The 17,965-nt window shown below is 51.6% G+C and overlaps 1 protein-coding gene across 1 annotated transcript in view; it reads left to right on the top strand.

Annotated features, from left to right (window-relative positions):
- The window catches only part of corin (corin, serine peptidase), a 39,075-nt gene that overhangs the window by 3,996 nt on the left and 17,114 nt on the right, over window positions 1–17,965 (top strand). Inside the window, exons 3-6 of the mRNA XM_072376464.1 lie at window positions 14,522–14,845; window positions 17,001–17,112; window positions 17,293–17,397; window positions 17,663–17,895. Coding sequence (XP_072232565.1) covers window positions 14,522–14,845; window positions 17,001–17,112; window positions 17,293–17,397; window positions 17,663–17,895 — 774 coding nt within the window. The remainder of the gene's footprint in view (window positions 1–14,521; window positions 14,846–17,000; window positions 17,113–17,292; window positions 17,398–17,662; window positions 17,896–17,965) is intronic.

The following is a 17,965-nucleotide window of genomic DNA, read 5'->3' as shown; positions in this document are numbered from 1 at the left end:
CTCCTGCTCCTCTTCTTCTGTTGTTTCCTCCTGCTCCTCTTCTTCTGTTGTTTCCTCCTGCTCCTCTTCTTCTGTTGTTTCCTCCTGCTCCTCTTCTTCTGTTGTCTCCTCCTGCTCCTCTTCTTCTGTTGTTTTTTCTTTTCTTTTCCTCCCATGCTTCTTATTTTTCAGGTTTTGTCTTTTCTTCTCATCGCAGATTTTCTCCCTCATTTATGTTTTTAATTTTGTTTGTTTTTGTCTCATCCAGCAGAGCTCCTCTTCTTCTGTTGTTTCCTCCTGCTCCTCTTCTTCTGTTGTTTCCTCCTGCTCCTCTTCTTCTGTTGTTTCCTCCTGCTCCTCTTCTTCTGTTGTTTCCTCCTGCTCCTCTTCTTCTGTTGTTTCCTCCTGCTCCTCTTCTTCTGTTGTTTCCTCCTGCTCCTCTTCTTCTGTTGTTTCCTCCTGCTCCTCTTCTTCTGTTGTTTCCTCCTGCTCCTCTTCTTCTGTTGTTTCCTCCTGCTCCTCTTCTTCTGTTGTTTCCTCCTGCTCCTCTTCTTCTGTTGTCTCCTCCTGCTCCTCTTCTTCTGTTGTTTTTTCTTTTCTTTTCCTCCCATGCTTCTTATTTTTCAGGTTTTGTCTTTTCTTCTCATCGCAGATTTTCTCCCTCATTTATGTTTTTAATTTTGTTTGTTTTTGTCTCATCCAGCAGAGCTCCTCTTCTTCTGTTGTTTCCTCCTGCTCCTCTTCTTCTGTTGTTTCCTCCTGCTCCTCTTCTTCTGTTGTTTCCTCCTGCTCCTCTTCTTCTGTTGTTTCCTCCTGCTCCTCTTCTTCTGTTGTTTCCTCCTGCTCCTCTTCTTCTGTTGTTTCCTCCTGCTCCTCTTCTTCTGTTGTTTCCTCCTGCTCCTCTTCTTCTGTTGTTTCCTCCTGCTCCTCTTCTTCTGTTGTTTCCTCCTGCTCCTCTTCTTCTGTTGTTTCCTCCTGCTCCTCTTCTTCTGTTGTTTCCTCCTGCTCCTCTTCTTCTGTTGTCTCCTCCTGCTCCTCTTCTTCTGTTGTTTCCTCCTGCTCCTCTTCTTCTGTTGTTTCCTCCTGCTCCTCTTCTTCTGTTGTTTCCTCCTGCTCCTCTTCTTCTTCTCCTCCTCCTCTTCTTCTCCTCCTCATGTTTTTCCTCCCCTGCTCCTCTTCTTCTGTTGTTTCCTCCTGCTCCTCTTCTTCTGTTGTTTCCTCCCCTGCTCCTCTTCTTCTGTTGTTTCCTCCTGCTCCTCTTCTTCTGTTGTTTCCTCCTGCTCCTCTTCTTCTGTTGTTTCCTCCTGCTCCTCTTCTTCTGTTGTTTCCTCCTGCTCCTCTTCTTCTGTTGTTTCCTCCTGCTCCTCTTCTTCTGTTGTTTCCTCCTGCTCCTCTTCTTCTTCTCCTCCTCCTCTTCTTCTCCTCCTCATGTTTTTCCTCCCCTGCTCCTCTTCTTCTGTTGTTTCTTCCCCTGCTCCTCTTCTTCTGTTGTTTCCTCCCCTGCTCCTCTTCTTCTGTTGTTTCCTCCTGCTCCTCTTCTTCTGTTGTTTCCTCCTGCTCCTCTTCTTCTGTTGTTTCCTCCTGCTCCTCTTCTTCTCCTGCTCCTCTTCTTCTGTTGTTTCCTCCTGCTCCTCTTCTTCTGTTGTTTCTTCCCCTGCTCCTCTTCTTCTGTTGTTTCCTCCTGCTCCTCTTCTTCTGTTGTTTCCTCCTGCTCCTCTTCTTCTGTTGTTTCCTCCTGCTCCTCTTCTTCTGTTGTTTCCTCCTGCTCCTCTTCTTCTCCTGCTCCTCTTCTTCTGTTGTTTCCTCCTGCTCCTCTTCTTCTGTTGTTTCCTCCTGCTCCTCTTCTTCTTCTCCTCCTCCTCTTCTTCTCCTCCTCATGTTTTTCCTCCCCTGCTCCTCTTCTTCTGTTGTTTCCTCCTGCTCCTCTTCTTCTGTTGTTTCCTCCCCTGCTCCTCTTCTTCTGTTGTTTCCTCCTGCTCCTCTTCTTCTGTTGTTTCCTCCTGCTCCTCTTCTTCTGTTGTTTCCTCCTGCTCCTCTTCTTCTGTTGTTTCCTCCTGCTCCTCTTCTTCTTCTCCTCCTCCTCTTCTTCTCCTCCTCATGTTTTTCCTCCCCTGCTCCTCTTCTTCTGTTGTTTCCTCCCCTGCTCCTCTTCTTCTGTTGTTTCCTCCTGCTCCTGTTCTTCTGTTGTTTCCTCCCCTGCTCCTCTTCTTCTGTTGTTTCCTCCTGCTCCTCTTCTTCTGTTGTTTCCTCCTGCTCCTCTTCTTCTCCTGCTCTTCTTCTTCTGTTGTCTCCTCCTGCTCCTCTTCTTCTGTTGTTTCCTCCTGCTCCTCTTCTTCTTCTCCTCCTCCTCTTCTTCTTCTCCTCATGTTTTTCCTCCCCTGCTCCTCTTCTTCTGTTGTTTCCTCCTGCTCCTCTTCTTCTTCTCCTCCTCCTCTTCTTCTCCTCCTCATGTTTTTCCTCCCCTGCTCCTCTTCTTCTGTTGTTTCCTCCTGCTCCTCTTCTTCTGTTGTTTCCTCCCCTGCTCCTCTTCTTCTGTTGTTTCCTCCTGCTCCTCTTCTTCTGTTGTTTCCTCCTGCTCCTCTTCTTCTGTTGTTTCCTCCTGCTCCTCTTCTTCTGTTGTTTCCTCCTGCTCCTCTTCTTCTGTTGTTTCCTCCTGCTCCTCTTCTTCTGTTGTTTCCTCCTGCTCCTCTTCTTCTTCTCCTCCTCCTCTTCTTCTCCTCCTCATGTTTTTCCTCCCCTGCTCCTCTTCTTCTGTTGTTTCCTCCTGCTCCTCTTCTTCTGTTGTTTCCTCCCCTGCTCCTCTTCTTCTGTTGTTTCCTCCTGCTCCTCTTCTTCTGTTGTTTCCTCCTGCTCCTCTTCTTCTGTTGTTTCCTCCTGCTCCTCTTCTTCTGTTGTTTCCTCCTGCTCCTCTTCTTCTGTTGTTTCCTCCTGCTCCTCTTCTTCTGTTGTTTCCTCCTGCTCCTCTTCTTCTGTTGTTTCCTCCTGCTCCTCTTCTTCTGTTGTTTCCTCCCCTGCTCCTCTTCTTCTGTTGTTTCCTCCTGCTCCTCTTCTTCTCCTGCTCCTCTTCTTCTGTTGTCTCCTCCTGCTCCTCTTCTTCTGTTGTTTCCTCCTGCTCCTCTTCTTCTGTTGTTTCCTCCTGCTCCTCTTCTTCTGTTGTTTCCTCCTGCTCCTCTTCTTCTGTTGTTTCCTCCCCTGCTCCTCTTCTTCTGTTGTTTCCTCCTGCTCCTCTTCTTCTTCTTCTCCTCATGTTTTTCCTCCCCTGCAGCTGTGCTCTTCCTCCTCCTTCTTCTTCTCTTCTTTTTCCTCCCCTGCTCCTCTTCTTCTGTTGTCTCCTCCTGCTCCTCTTCTTCTGTTGTTTCCTGCTGCTCCTCTTCTTCTGTTGTTTCCTGCTGCTCCTCTTCTTCTTCTCCTCCTCTTCTTCTGTTGTTTCCTCCTGCTCCTCTTCTTCTGTTGTTTCCTCCCCTGCTCCTCTTCTTCTGTTGTTTCCTCCTGCTCCTCTTCTTCTGTTGTTTCCTCCTGCTCCTCTTCTTCTGTTGTTTCCTCCTGCTCCTCTTCTTCTGTTGTTTCCTCCTGCTCCTCTTCTTCTGTTGTTTCCTCCTGCTCCTCTTCTTCTGTTGTTTCCTCCCCTGCTCCTCTTCTTCTGTTGTTTCCTCCTGCTCCTCTTCTTCTGTTGTTTCCTCCCCTGCTCCTCTTCTTCTGTTGTTTCCTCCCCTGCTCCTCTTCTTCTGTTGTTTCCTCCTGCTCCTCTTCTTCTCCTGCTCCTCTTCTTCTGTTGTCTCCTCCTGCTCCTCTTCTTCTGTTGTTTCCTCCTGCTCCTCTTCTTCTGTTGTTTCCTCCTGCTCCTCTTCTTCTGTTGTTTCCTCCCCTGCTCCTCTTCTTCTGTTGTTTCCTCCTGCTCCTCTTCTTCTTCTTCTCCTCATGTTTTTCCTCCCCTGCAGCTGTGCTCTTCCTCCTCCTTCTTCTTCTCTTCTTTTTCCTCCCCTGCTCCTCTTCTTCTGTTGTCTCCTCCTGCTCCTCTTCTTCTGTTGTTTCCTGCTGCTCCTCTTCTTCTTCTCCTTCTCTTCTTCTGTTGTTTCCTGCTGCTCCTCTTCTTCTGTTGTTTCCTGCTGCTCCTCTTCTTCTTCTCCTCCTCTTCTTCTGTTGTTTCCTCCTGCTCCTCTTCTTCTGTTGTCTCCTCCTGCTCCTCTTCTTCTGTTGTTTCCTCCTGCTCCTCTTCTTCTGTTGTTTCCTCCCCTGCTCCTCTTCTTCTGTTGTTTCCTCCTGCTCCTCTTCTTCTGTTGTTTCCTCCTGCTCCTCTTCTTCTGTTGTTTCCTCCTGCTCCTCTTCTTCTGTTGTTTCCTCCTGCTCCTCTTCTTCTGTTGTTTCCTCCTGCTCCTCTTCTTCTGTTGTTTCCTCCCCTGCTCCTCTTCTTCTGTTGTTTCCTCCTGCTCCTCTTCTTCTGTTGTTTCCTCCTGCTCCTCTTCTTCTGTTGTTTCCTCCTGCTCCTCTTCTTCTGTTGTTTCCTCCTGCTCCTCTTCTTCTGTTGTTTCCTCCCCTGCTCCTCTTCTTCTGTTGTTTCCTCCCCTGCTCCTCTTCTTCTGTTGTTTCCTCCTGCTCCTCTTCTTCTCCTGCTCCTCTTCTTCTGTTGTCTCCTCCTGCTCCTCTTCTTCTGTTGTTTCCTCCTGCTCCTCTTCTTCTGTTGTTTCCTCCTGCTCCTCTTCTTCTGTTGTTTCCTCCTGCTCCTCTTCTTCTGTTGTTTCCTCCCCTGCTCCTCTTCTTCTGTTGTTTCCTCCTGCTCCTCTTCTTCTTCTTCTCCTCATGTTTTTCCTCACCTGCAGCTGTGCTCTTCCTCCTCCTTCTTCTTCTCTTCTTTTTCCTCCCCTGCTCCTCTTCTTCTGTTGTCTCCTCCTGCTCCTCTTCTTCTGTTGTTTCCTCCTGCTCCTCTTCTTCTGTTGTTTCCTCCCCTGCTCCTCTTCTTCTGTTGTTTCCTCCTGCTCCTCTTCTTCTGTTGTTTCCTCCTGCTCCTCTTCTTCTGTTGTTTCCTCCTGCTCCTCTTCTTCTGTTGTTTCCTCCTCCTCCTTCTTCTTCTCTTGTTTTTCCTCCCCTGCTCCTCTTCTTCTGTTGTTTCCTCCTGCTCCTCTTCTTCTGTTGTTTCCTGCTGCTCCTCTTCTTCTTCTCCTCCTCTTCTTGTTGTTTCCTCCTGCTCCTCTTCTTCTGTTGTTTCCTGCTGCTCCTCTTCTTCTTCTCCTCCTCTTCTTCTGTTGTTTCCTCCTGCTCCTCTTCTTTTGTTGTCTCCTCCTGCTCCTCTTCTTCTGTTGTTTCCTCCTGCTCCTCTTCTTCTGTTGTTTCCTCCCCTGCTCCTCTTCTTCTGTTGTTTCCTCCTGCTCCTCTTCTTCTGTTGTTTCCTCCTGCTCCTCTTCTTCTGTTGTCTCCTCCTGCTCCTCTTCTTCTGTTGTTTCCTCCTGCTCCTCTTCTTCTGTTGTCTCCTCCTGCTCCTCTTCTTCTGTTGTTTCCTCCTGCTCCTCTTCTTCTGTTGTTTCCTCCTGCTCCTCTTCTTCTGTTGTTTCCTCCTGCTCCTCTTCTTCTGTTGTCTCCTCCTGCTCCTCTTCTTCTGTTGTTTCCTCCTGCTCCTCTTCTTCTGTTGTTTCCTCCCCTGCTCCTCTTCTTCTGTTGTTTCCTCCTGCTCCTCTTCTTCTCCTGCTCCTCTTCTTCTGTTGTTTCCTCCTGCTCCTCTTCTTCTGTTGTCTCCTCCTGCTCCTCTTCTTCTGTTGTTTCCTCCTGCTCCTCTTCTTCTGTTGTTTCCTCCCCTGCTCCTCTTCTTCTGTTGTTTCCTCCTGCTCCTCTTCTTCTGTTGTTTCCTCCTGCTCCTCTTCTTCTGTTGTTTCCTCCTGCTCCTCTTCTTCTGTTGTTTTTCCTCCCCTGCTCCTCTTCTTCTGTTCTCTCCTCCTGCTCCTCTTCTTCTGTTGTTTCCTGCTGCTCCTCTTCTTCTTCTCCTCCTCTTCTTGTTGTTTCCTCCTGCTCCTCTTCTTCTGTTGTCTCCTCCTGCTCCTCTTCTTCTGTTGTTTCCTCCTGCTCCTCTTCTTCTGTTGTTTCTTCCCCTGCTCCTCTTCTTCTGTTGTTTCCTCCTGCTCCTCTTCTTCTGTTGTTTCCTCCTGCTCCTCTTCTTCTGTTGTTTCCTCCCCTGCTCCTCTTCTTCTGTTGTTTCCTCCTGCTCCTCTTCTTCTGTTGTCTCCTCCTGCTCCTCTTCTTCTGTTGTTTCCTCCTGCTCCTCTTCTTCTGTTGTCTCCTCCTGCTCCTCTTCTTCTGTTGTTTCCTCCTGCTCCTCTTCTTCTGTTGTTTCCTCCTGGTCCTCTTCTTCTGTTGTCTCCTCCTGCTCCTCTTCTTCTGTTGTTTCCTCCTGCTCCTCTTCTTCTGTTGTTTCCTCCCCTGCTCCTCTTCTTCTGTTGTTTCCTCCTGCTCCTCTTCTTCTGTTGTTTCCTCCTGCTCCTCTTCTTCTGTTGTTTCCTCCCCTGCTCCTCTTCTTCTGTTGTTTCCTCCTGCTCCTCTTCTTCTGTTGTTTCCTCCTGCTCCTCTTCTTCTGTTGTTTCCTCCCCTGCTCCTCTTCTTCTGTTGTTTCCTCCCCTGCTCCTCTTCTTCTGTTGTTTCCTCCTGCTCCTCTTCTTCTGTTGTTTCCTCCCCTGCTCCTCTTCTTCTGTTGTTTCCTCCTGCTCCTCTTCTTCTTCTCCTCCTCCTCTTCTTCTCCTCCTCATGTTTTTCCTCCCCTGCTCCTCTTCTTCTGTTGTCTCCTCCTGCTCCTCTTCTTCTTCTCCTCCTCCTCTTCTTCTTCTCCTCATGTTTTTCCTCCCCTGCTCCTCTTCTTCTGTTGTTTCCTCCTGCTCCTCTTCTTCTTCTCCTCCTCCTCTTCTTCTCCTCCTCATGTTTTTCCTCCCCTGCTCCTCTTCTTCTGTTGTTTCCTCCTGCTCCTCTTCTTCTGTTGTTTCCTCCCCTGCTCCTCTTCTTCTGTTGTTTCCTCCTGCTCCTCTTCTTCTGTTGTCTCCTCCTGCTCCTCTTCTTCTGTTGTTTCCTCCTGCTCCTCTTCTTCTGTTGTCTCCTCCTGCTCCTCTTCTTCTGTTGTTTCCTCCTGCTCCTCTTCTTCTGTTGTTTCCTCCCCTGCTCCTCTTCTTCTGTTGTTTCCTCCTGCTCCTCTTCTTCTCCTGCTCCTCTTCTTCTGTTGTTTCCTCCTGCTCCTCTTCTTCTGTTGTCTCCTCCTGCTCCTCTTCTTCTGTTGTTACCTCCTGCTCCTCTTCTTCTGTTGTTTCCTCCCCTGCTCCTCTTCTTCTGTTGTTTCCTCCTGCTCCTCTTCTTCTGTTGTTTCCTCCTGCTCCTCTTCTTCTGTTGTTTCCTCCTGCTCCTCTTCTTCTGTTGTTTCCTCCTCCTCCTTCTTCTTCTCTTGTTTTTCCTCCCCTGCTCCTCTTCTTCTGTTCTCTCCTCCTGCTCCTCTTCTTCTGTTGTTTCCTGCTGCTCCTCTTCTTCTTCTCCTCCTCTTCTTGTTGTTTCCTCCTGCTCCTCTTCTTCTGTTGTCTCCTCCTGCTCCTCTTCTTCTGTTGTTTCCTCCTGCTCCTCTTCTTCTGTTGTTTCCTCCCCTGCTCCTCTTCTTCTGTTGTTTCCTCCTGCTCCTCTTCTTCTGTTGTTTCCTCCTGCTCCTCTTCTTCTGTTGTCTCCTCCTGCTCCTCTTCTTCTGTTGTTTCCTCCTGCTCCTCTTCTTCTGTTGTCTCCTCCTGCTCCTCTTCTTCTGTTGTTTCCTCCTGCTCCTCTTCTTCTGTTGTTTCCTCCTGGTCCTCTTCTTCTGTTGTCTCCTCCTGCTCCTCTTCTTCTGTTGTTTCCTCCTGCTCCTCTTCTTCTGTTGTTTCCTCCCCTGCTCCTCTTCTTCTGTTGTTTCCTCCTGCTCCTCTTCTTCTGTTGTTTCCTCCTGCTCCTCTTCTTCTGTTGTTTCCTCCCCTGCTCCTCTTCTTCTGTTGTTTCCTCCTGCTCCTCTTCTTCTGTTGTTTCCTCCTGCTCCTCTTCTTCTGTTGTTTTCTCCCCTGCTCCTCTTCTTCTGTTGTTTCCTCCCCTGCTCCTCTTCTTCTGTTGTTTCCTCCTGCTCCTCTTCTTCTGTTGTTTCCTCCCCTGCTCCTCTTCTTCTGTTGTGTCCTCCTGCTCCTCTTCTTCTTCTCCTCCTCCTCTTCTTCTCCTCCTCATGTTTTTCCTCCCCTGCTCCTCTTCTTCTGTTGTCTCCTCCTGCTCCTCTTCTTCTTCTCCTCCTCCTCTTCTTCTTCTCCTCATGTTTTTCCTCCCCTGCTCCTCTTCTTCTGTTGTTTCCTCCTGCTCCTCTTCTTCTTCTCCTCCTCCTCTTCCTCTCCTCCTCATGTTTTTCCTCCCCTGCTCCTCTTCTTCTGTTGTTTCCTCCTGCTCCTCTTCTTCTGTTGTTTCCTCCCCTGCTCCTCTTCTTCTGTTGTTTCCTCCTGCTCCTCTTCTTCTGTTGTCTCCTCCTGCTCCTCTTCTTCTGTTGTTTCCTCCTGCTCCTCTTCTTCTGTTGTTTTATCCCCTGCTCCTCTTCTTCTGTTGTTTCCTCCTGCTCCTCTTCTTCTGTTGTTTCCTCCCCTGCTCCTCTTCTTCTGTTGTTTCCTCCTGCTCCTCTTCTTCTGTTGTTTCCTCCTGCTCCTCTTCTTCTGTTGTTTCCTCCTGCTCCTCTTCTTCTGTTGTTTCCTCCCCTGCTCCTCTTCTTCTGTTGTTTCCTCCCCTGCTCCTCTTCTTCTGTTGTTTCCTCCTGCTCCTCTTCTTCTGTTGTTTCCTCCTGCTCCTCTTCTTCTGTTGTTTCCTCCCCTGCTCCTCTTCTTCTGTTGTTTCCTCCCCTGCTCCTCTTCTTCTGTTGTCTCCTCCTGCTCCTCTTCTTCTGTTGTTTCCTCCTGCTCCTCTTCTTCTTCTCCTCCTCCTCTTCTTCTTCTCCTCATGTTTTTCCTCCCCTGCTCCTCTTCTTCTGTTGTTTCCTCCTGCTCCTCTTCTTCTTCTCCTCCTCCTCTTCTTCTCCTCCTCATGTTTTTCCTCCCCTGCTCCTCTTCTTCTGTTGTTTCCTCCTGCTCCTCTTCTTCTGTTGTTTCCTCCCCTGCTCCTCTTCTTCTGTTGTTTCCTCCTGCTCCTCTTCTTCTGTTGTCTCCTCCTGCTCCTCTTCTTCTGTTGTTTCCTCCTGCTCCTCTTCTTCTGTTGTTTCCTCCCCTGCTCCTCTTCTTCTGTTGTCTCCTCATGTTTTTCCTCTCCTGCAGCTGTGCTCTTCCTCCTCCTTCTTCTCATGTTTTCCTCCCCTGCTCCTCTTCTTCTGTTGTCTCCTCCTGCTCCTCTTCTTCTGTTGTTTCCTCCTGCTCCTCTTCTTCTGTTGTTTCCTCCCCTGCTCCTCTTCTTCTGTTGTTTCCTCCTGCTCCTCTTCTTCTGTTGTTTCCTCCCCTGCTCCTCTTCTTCTGTTGTTTCCTCCTGCTCCTCTTCTTCTGTTGTTTCCTCCCCTGCTCCTCTTCTTCTGTTGTTTCCTCCTGCTCCTCTTCTTCTGTTGTTTCCTCCTGCTCCTCTTCTTCTGTTGTTTCCTCCTGCTCCTCTTCTTCTGTTGTTTCCTCCTGCTCCTCTTCTTCTGTTGTCTCCTCATGTTTTTCCTCTCCTGCAGCTGTGCTCTTCCTCCTCCTTCTTCTCATGTTTTCCTCCCCTGCTCCTCTTCTTCTGTTGTTTCCTGCTGCTCCTCTTCTTCTCCTGTTGTCTCCTCCTGCTCCTCTTCTTCTGTTGTTTCCTGCTGCTCCTCTTCTTCTTCTCCTCCTCTTCTTCTGTTGTCTCCTCCTGCTCCTCTTCTTCTGTTGTTTCCTGCTGCTCCTCCTCTTCTTCTGTTGTTTCCTCCTGCTCCTCTTCTTCTGTTGTCTCCTCCTGCTCCTCTTCTTCTGTTGTTTCCTCCTGCTCCTCTTCTTCTGTTCTTTCCTCCCCTGCTCCTCTTCTTCTGTTGTCTCCTCCTGCTCCTCTTCTTCTGTTGTTTCCTGCTCCTCTTCTTCTGTTGTTTCCTCCCCTGCTCCTCTTCTTCTGTTGTCTCCTCCTGCTCCTCTTCTTCTGTTGTTTCCTGCTGCTCCTCTTCTTCTCCTGTTGTCTCCTCCTGCTCCTCTTCTTCTGTTTTTTCCTGCTGCTCCTCTTCTTCTTCTCCTCCTCTTCTTCTGTTGTCTCCTCCTGCTCCTCTTCTTCTGTTGTTTCCTGCTGCTCCTCCTCTTCTTCTGTTGTTTCCTCCCCTGCTCCTCTTCTTCTGTTGTTTCCTCCCCTGCTCCTCTTCTTCTGTTGTTTCCTCCTGCTCCTCTTCTTCTGTTGTTTCCTCCTGCTCCTCTTCTTCTGTTGTTTCCTCCCCTGCTCCTCTTCTTCTGTTGTCTCCTCCTGCTCCTCTTCTCCTGTTGTCTCCTCCTGCTCCTTTTCTTCTTCTTCTCCTCATGTTTTTCCTGCCCTGCAACTGTGCTCTTCCTCCTCCTTCTTCTTCTCTTGTTTTTCCTCCCCTGCTCCTCTTCTTCTGTTGTCTCCTCCTGCTCCTCTTCTTCTGTTGTCTCCTCCTGCTCCTCTTCTTCTGTTGTTTCCTCCCCTGCTCCTCTTCTTCTGTTGTCTCCTCCTGCTCCTCTTCTTCTTCTTCACCTCATGTTTTTCCTCCCCTGCTCCTCTTCTTCTGTTGTTTCCTGCTGCTCCTCTTCTTCTTCTCCTCCTCTTCTTCTGTTGTTTCCTCCTGCTCCTCTTCTCCTGTTGTCTCCTCCTGCTCCTCTTCTTCTGTTGTTTCCTGCTGCTCCTCTTCTTCTCCTGCTCCTCTTCTCCTGTTGTTTCCTCCTGCTCTTCTTCTCCTGTTGTCTCCTCCTGCTCCTCTTCTTCTGTTGTTTCCTCCTGCTCCTCTTCTTTTGTTGTTTCCTGCTGCTCCTCTTCTTCTTCTCCTCCTCTTCTCCTGTTGTCTCCTCCTCCTGTAAACGCTCTTAGTTTCTCCTCCTTCGCTCTCTGAAACAGAGGAATAGCTGAAATAGAAGGTTTTCCTCACAGAGAAACAGGCTCAGATGAGATTAATTTTACATGAAGTGAGATGAGGAGTGAAGCTGGTCCTTTGAGCTCAGAGAGGGTCAGAGAGGGTCAGTGAGGGTCAGAGAGGGTCAGTGAGGGTCACTGAGGGTCACTGAGGGTCACTGAGGGTCAGAGAGGGTCACTGAGGGTCAGTGAGGGTCAGTGAGGGTCAGAGAGGGTCAGTGAGGGTCAGAGAGGGTCAGAGAGGGTCAGAGAGGGTCACTGAGGGTCACTGAGGGTCAGTGAGGGTCACTGAGGGTCACTGAGGGTCAGTGAGGGTCACTGAGGGTCACTGAGGGTCAGAGAGGGTCACTGAGGGTCACTGAGGGTCAGTGAGGGTCAGAGAGGGTCAGAGAGGGTCAGAGAGGGTCAGAGAGGGTCACTGAGGGTCACTGAGGGTCAGTGAGGGTCACTGAGGGTCACTGAGGGTCAGTGAGGGTCACTGAGGGTCACTGAGGGTCAGAGAGGGTCACTGAGGGTCACTGAGGGTCAGAGAGGGTCACTGAGGGTCACTGAGGGTCACTGAGGGTCAGTGAGGGTCACTGAGGGTCACTGAGGGTCAGTGAGGGTCAGTAAGGGTCACTGAGGGTCAGAGAGGGTCAGTGAGGGTCACTGAGGGTCAGTGAGGGTCAGTGAGGGTCAGTGAGGGTCAGAGAGGGTCACTGAGGGTCACTGAGGGTCAGAGAGGGTCACTGAGGGTCACTGAGGGTCACTGAGGGTCAGTGAGGGTCAGTGAGGGTCAGAGAGGGTCAGAGAGGGTCAGTGAGGGTCAGTGAGGGTCAGAGAGGGTCAGTGAGGGTCACTGAGGGTCAGTGAGGGTCAGTGAGGGTCACTGAGGGTCAGTGAGGGTCAGTGAGGGTCAGAGAGGGTCAGTGAGGGTCAGAGAGGGTCAGAGAGGGTCAGTGAGGGTCAGTGAGGGTCAGAGAGGGTCAGTGAGGGTCAGTGAGGGTCACTGAGGGTCAGTGAGGGTCAGAGAGGGTCAGTGAGGGTCAGAGAGGGTCAGAGAGGGTCAGTGAGGGTCAGTGAGGGTCAGAGAGGGTCAGTGAGGGTCAGAGAGGGTCAGAGAGGGTCAGTGAGGGTCAGTGAGGGTCAGAGAGGGTCAGTGAGGGTCAGTGAGGGTCAGAGAGGGTCAGTGAGGGTCAGAGAGGGTCAGAGAGGGTCAGTGAGGGTCAGAGAGGGTCAGTGAGGGTCAGTGAGGGTCAGTGAGGGTCAGTGAGGGTCACTGAGGGTCAGTGAGGGTCAGTGAGGGTCAGAGAGGGTCAGAGAGGGTCAGTGAGGGTCAGAGAGGGTCAGAGAGGGTCAGAGAGGGTCAGTGAGGGTCAGTGAGGGTCACTGAGGGTCAGTGAGGGTCACTGAGGGTCACTGAGGGTCAGTGAGGGTCAGTGAGGGTCAGTGAGGGTCAGAGAGGATCAGTGAGGGGCAGCCGGGGTCAGAGGGTCAGAGAGGGTCAGTGAGGGTCAGTGAGGGTCACTGAGGGTCAGTGAGGGTCAGTGAGGGTCAGAGAGGGTCAGAGAGGGTCAGTGAGGGTCAGTGAGGGTCACTGAGGGTCAGTGAGGGTCAGTGAGGGTCACTGAGGGTCACTGAGGGTCAGAGAGGGTCAGTGAGGGTCAGAGAGGGTCAGAGAGGGTCAGTGAGGGTCAGAGAGGGTCAGTGAGGGTCAGTGAGGGTCAGAGAGGGTCAGAGAGGGTCAGAGAGGGTCAGTGAGGGTCACTGAGGGTCACTGAGGGTCAGAGAGGGTCAGTGAGGGTCAGAGAGGGTCAGTGAGGGTCAGTGAGGGTCAGTGAGGGTCAGTGAGGGTCACTGAGGGGCAGTGAGGGTCAGTGAGGGTCAGAGAGGATCAGTGAGGGGCAGCCGGGGTCAGAGGGTCAGAGAGGGTCAGTGAGGGTCAGTGAGGGTCACTGAGGGTCAGTGAGGGTCAGTGAGGGTCAGAGAGGGTCAGAGAGGGTCAGTGAGGGTCACTGAGGGTCAGTGAGGGTCAGTGAGGGTCACTGAGGGTCAGAGAGGGTCAGTGAGGGTCAGAGAGGGTCAGAGAGGGTCAGTGAGGGTCAGAGAGGGTCAGAGAGGGTCAGTGAGGGTCAGAGAGGGTCACTGAGGGTCAGTGAGGGTCAGTGAGGGTCACTGAGGGTCACTGAGGGTCAGTGAGGGTCAGTGAGGGTCAGAGAGGATCAGTGAGGGGCAGCCGGGGTCAGAGGGTCAGAGAGGGTCAGTGAGGGTCAGTGAGGGTCACTGAGGGTCAGTGAGGGTCAGTGAGGGTCAGAGAGGGTCAGAGAGGGTCAGTGAGGGTCACTGAGGGTCAGTGAGGGTCAGTGAGGGTCACTGAGGGTCACTGAGGGTCAGAGAGGGTCAGTGAGGGTCAGAGAGGGTCAGAGAGGGTCAGTGAGGGTCAGAGAGGGTCAGTGAGGGTCAGTGAGGGTCACTGAGGGGCAGTGAGGGTCAGTGAGGGTCAGAGAGGATCAGTGAGGGGCAGCCGGGGTCAGAGGGTCAGAGAGGGTCAGTGAGGGTCAGTGAGGGTCACTGAGGGTCAGTGAGGGTCAGAGAGGGTCAGAGAGGGTCAGTGAGGGTCACTGAGGGTCAGTGAGGGTCAGTGAGGGTCACTGAGGGTCAGAGAGGGTCAGAGAGGGTCAGAGAGGGTCAGTGAGGGTCAGAGAGGGTCAGTGAGGGTCAGTGAGGGTCACTGAGGGTCAGTGAGGGTCAGTGAGGGTCAGAGAGGATCAGTGAGGGGCAGCCGGGGTCAGAGGGTCAGAGAGGGTCAGTGAGGGTCAGTGAGGGTCACTGAGGGTCAGTGAGGGTCACTGAGCGTCAGAGAGGGTCAGAGAGGGTCACTGAGGGTCAGTGAGGGTCATAGAGGGTCAGTGAGGGTCACTGAGCGTCAGAGAGGGTCAGAGAGGGTCACTGAGGGTCAGTGAGGGTCAGAGAGGGTCAGAGAGGGTCAGAGAGGGTCACTGAGGGTCACTGAGGGTCAGAGAGGGTCACTGAGGGTCACTGAGGGTCAGTGAGGAGACGGGGGTCATGTGACCTTTGTGGTTGAAGCAACAGCAGACGCTTCATTCATGGCAGAACATGAGCTGATTCCTAAAGCCTCAGCTGCAGCTGGTTTCTAATGTCTCCATCTGGGGGTGAGAGTGGGCCCAGGATGGAGCCCTGGGGCACCTCTGTGCAGATGGAGAACAGCATTAAATTAACGACGTCAGGCTTGTGTTTCAGTGTGTTTAAAGACGACTTTAAAGGTCAAACATCAAGGGTTTTTATCACAAAACAGGATCATTTGAATGATTTCTGTCCCTCAGACTCTGACTTTTCAGAGTAAATCCCACCATTTATCTAAAATCTGTTTCTGTGGGACTCAGATGTGACTGAATTATTTTCCTTCCTGTTTTCTGTCCAGCTGACTTTAAACCAGAACAAAGTTTTGATGAAGTTGAGTCTTAACTCCATGTTTTCCGAGCTGTCCTCGGCTCTTTGCTAACATCTTTCTGCTATAACTGCTTACGTCTTTCAGGTATACTTGGCAGCAGCCTTCTGGACTCCAGCCCCCTCCCTTCTCCGGAGCCCATCGCCGACAGCAACCCTGGTTACCACAGCAACAGCACAAACACCCCCAGCTTCTCCTTTGAGGCAGAAAACGTCACTTCGTCTTCACCCAACCACAGCGTGGAAATGTACCACAGCCAGAGCACAGTGGCGACCGCCGGCGCTCCTCCGGCCTCCTCCTCTCAGGCCCCGCCCACTCAGCCTTACACAAAGCTCCCTGATTGGCTGGCCTCTGTGACAGCGCTGAGCACCACCTGGCCGATGAGCAGCACCACCGCAGCACCTGAAGCAGGTATCCCAAACTCTGAATGATCTCTCCCTTTCCCAGAGAGCGCCGTGAGGGAAGCTGACGATGATGCAGCACAAACGCAGGGTGTGTTGCAGTTAGGAGACAACTACAAATCCCACAATCCTTTGCTGCCTCAGGCTGTCTGTGTTGCTGCTTCTGTCCTCGAGACAAACTGGGATCAGAGTGACAGAAGAAGAAGCTGCAGAGATTCTGAGCTGATCCGCTGTCCTCTGATGACCCTGCGTGTGCACGTGCATGTGTGTGTGCATGTGCACGTGCACGTGTGCATCTGTGAGGACAGTGTTGACAGTCAGGATCAGCTTCTGGAGGAGGTCGGGGCGGAGCATTATGCTAACGAGCTCTGATGCGTGTCCAGATGAATGATTCACTGTGTTGGGCTTTAGATTCTCCTCGTCTCTCCGGCCCTGCGCCGTCCTTCAGAGTATCGCTGTGAAGTGGAGGTGAATGCTGATCAGCTGCAGTCTGTCCTGCGCTCTGATTGGACGCTGCGCGGTCACCTGACTGAGTGCATGTTAAACATTTTCACTTTGAGGATGCTGAGAAAGACACAGAGTCTGAAAGTAATTCTGTCTGTCTGACGGATTCTGAGTCAAACTGCAGGAAATGATCAATAAAACACGACCTGGGCCCCTGCTGACTGACCCTGTGGGCCCCGGCTGACTGACCCTGTGGGCCCCGGCTGACTGACCCTGTGGGCCCCGGCTGACTGACCCTGTGGGCCCCGGCTGACTGACCCTGTGGGCCCCGGCTGACTGACCCTGTGGGCCCCGGCTGACTGTGGGCCCCGGCTGACTGACCCTGTGGGCCCCGGCTGACTGACCCTGTGGGCCCCGGCTGACTGACCCTGTGGGCCCCGGCTGACTGACCCTGTGGGCCCCTGCTGACTGACCCTGTGGGCCCCGGCTGACTGTGGGCCCCGGCTGACTGTGGGCCCCGGCTGCAGTCAGAATCCAGATATTTGGGACTCGGAGGCTTTATGTTGACCTCCTTTGTTTCAGTGAACCCAGGCCTGATTGGTCCTTTCTCTGCTGAAGGGAACGGATCGGCTCAGCCTGCAGATTACAGCAAAGCATTCAGATAATCCTCAATTCTTTACACATTTCCATAGAAACAGGAAGCAGCTGCAGAGATTCACTGAAACATGTTAAACATGAACATAAACCCAGAATCTGAGGCAGAAACAGAGTTTTTTATCAGTTCTCAGCAGCTTTAAAGTGAATCTCTGGTCTGAGCTCCTTTATTCTCCAACACAGCCTGAACCCTCTGAGACCAGCTTTCTGTCATTTCTTTAAGGAGTCTTCAGGAATAGTTCTCCAGGCTTCTTGAAGGACATCCCAAAGCTCTTCTTTGGATGTGGGCTGCCTTTTGTTCCGTTCTCTGTCAGATGATCCCACACTGCTTCAATAATGTTGAGGTCCGGGCTCTGGGGAGGATTCATCCCTCCATAAGACCTGTTGCCACTGATTTTCAGTCCACTTCTTGTGTCATTTGGCACAGCTCAGCCTTTTCTCCCTGTTTCCCTTCCTTAAGAACGGCTTCTTGACAGCCACCCTTCCATGGAGACCATTTCTGATGAGGCTTGGGCCAACAGTAGATGGATCAGCTGAAGGTCCAGATGCATCTCTCAGGTCCTGTCAGGTCACAGCTGGATTTTTTCCTCTTTCTTAAGGACATCACTTTCAGATCCTGTTCATCTGCTGGAGATAGTTTTTTAGGCCTGACACTTCTTCTTTTGTCCTCCACTTGTCCAGTTTCCTCAAATGTTTTAAGGACACACTGCACACCATGCTGAGATATGCCAAGTTTTCAGCTAATAGCTCTTTGGGAATCACCTTGTTGCTGCAGAAATCCTATTTTCTGTCTGTCAAACTGGCCTAGCTCAGCCTTTTCTCCCTGTTTCCCTTCATTCAAAGGGTTTAACAACATAATAACTGTGTTTCATATCTATGACAAAATCAGCCTCAAGTATACTTGTGTTTACTGGAACTATAATGAGTCCTCTGTGATGATTCATAGTTCCACTGACAGCAGGACTCCCTGCTGCTAAACACAGAAACATGTTGTTTGTTCACAGGCTGCAATGCGCCCAGCGGCCTGTAGGGGGCGTTCACTCCTGCTGCCTTTCTTCTCTCTGCAGGTAGCTGTCAGCTGATCGTGGAGCCTCAGTGTCACATGTTACCCTACAATCAGACCTGGCTGTCCTCCTCCGTCGCCGTGGTAAAGAGCTCAGAGGTCGACATGTTGCTAAGGTAACGGCATCCAAAACAAACCAAAGTCCAACAAGAACAGTAGATAAATATCCTGCAAAAGTGCTTCAGATGCTTCATCTAATGCTGTCACTTTGTTAGATGGAAACTGCTGAACATGCATCATAAATGATCTGGATTCTTAGTTCTGTTTGTTTGGGTCGGATCTGACTGGTGTTGCAGGTTCTTCAGCTACCTCAGCAGACTCTCCTGCTACAGACACATCATGCTGTTCGGCTGCTCGCTGGCGCTGCCGGAGTGCATCGCCGCCGACGCCACGCGCAGCAGGTGACACGCCCCCGCGTTCTCGCTGCTTTTAAGCTTCTTCTGAAAAACCTGCTGCTAATGCTCATTCTGATGCTCTCCCAGAGCATTCTGGGAAATGTAGGCCTGTTAGAAACACACACGAGCCTCAGCTGTCCGGACAGTAAGTGGGACCAGCTGTGCCCGACTAATAATAACACGGCCACGCCCTGCTGCAGCTGTCTGTGACCTATGACCTCATGCTGGATGGTGGTTTTATGCGTGCGTGTGCGTGTGCGTGTGCGTGCAGGACGGTCGTGCTGCCCTGCGCCTCCTTCTGTGAGGCAGCGAGGGAAGGCTGCGAGCCCGTTCTGCAGATGTTCAACGCCTCCTGGCCTGACTTCCTGCGCTGCTCGCAGTTCAGCAACATCACCGCCACTCTGCCGCCGCCCTCATCGCCGTCGTTGCCACCATCACCCACGGCGACCACAGACCCCACGCTGCCAGCGTGTTTCACCCCGCGTCAGATCAAAGGAAAGCCCTGTGAGTACAACACACACGAGCTGCCGTCACGCTGACATCACACCTTCTGCTGACATCACACCTTCTGCTG

Source organism: Leuresthes tenuis, unplaced genomic scaffold, assembly GCF_036924035.1.
Source record: "Leuresthes tenuis unplaced genomic scaffold, fLeuTen1.0.hap1 SCAF_22, whole genome shotgun sequence".
NCBI lineage: Eukaryota > Metazoa > Chordata > Actinopteri > Atheriniformes > Atherinopsidae > Leuresthes > Leuresthes tenuis.
This window is presented reverse-complemented; position numbering and strand designations above follow the sequence as displayed.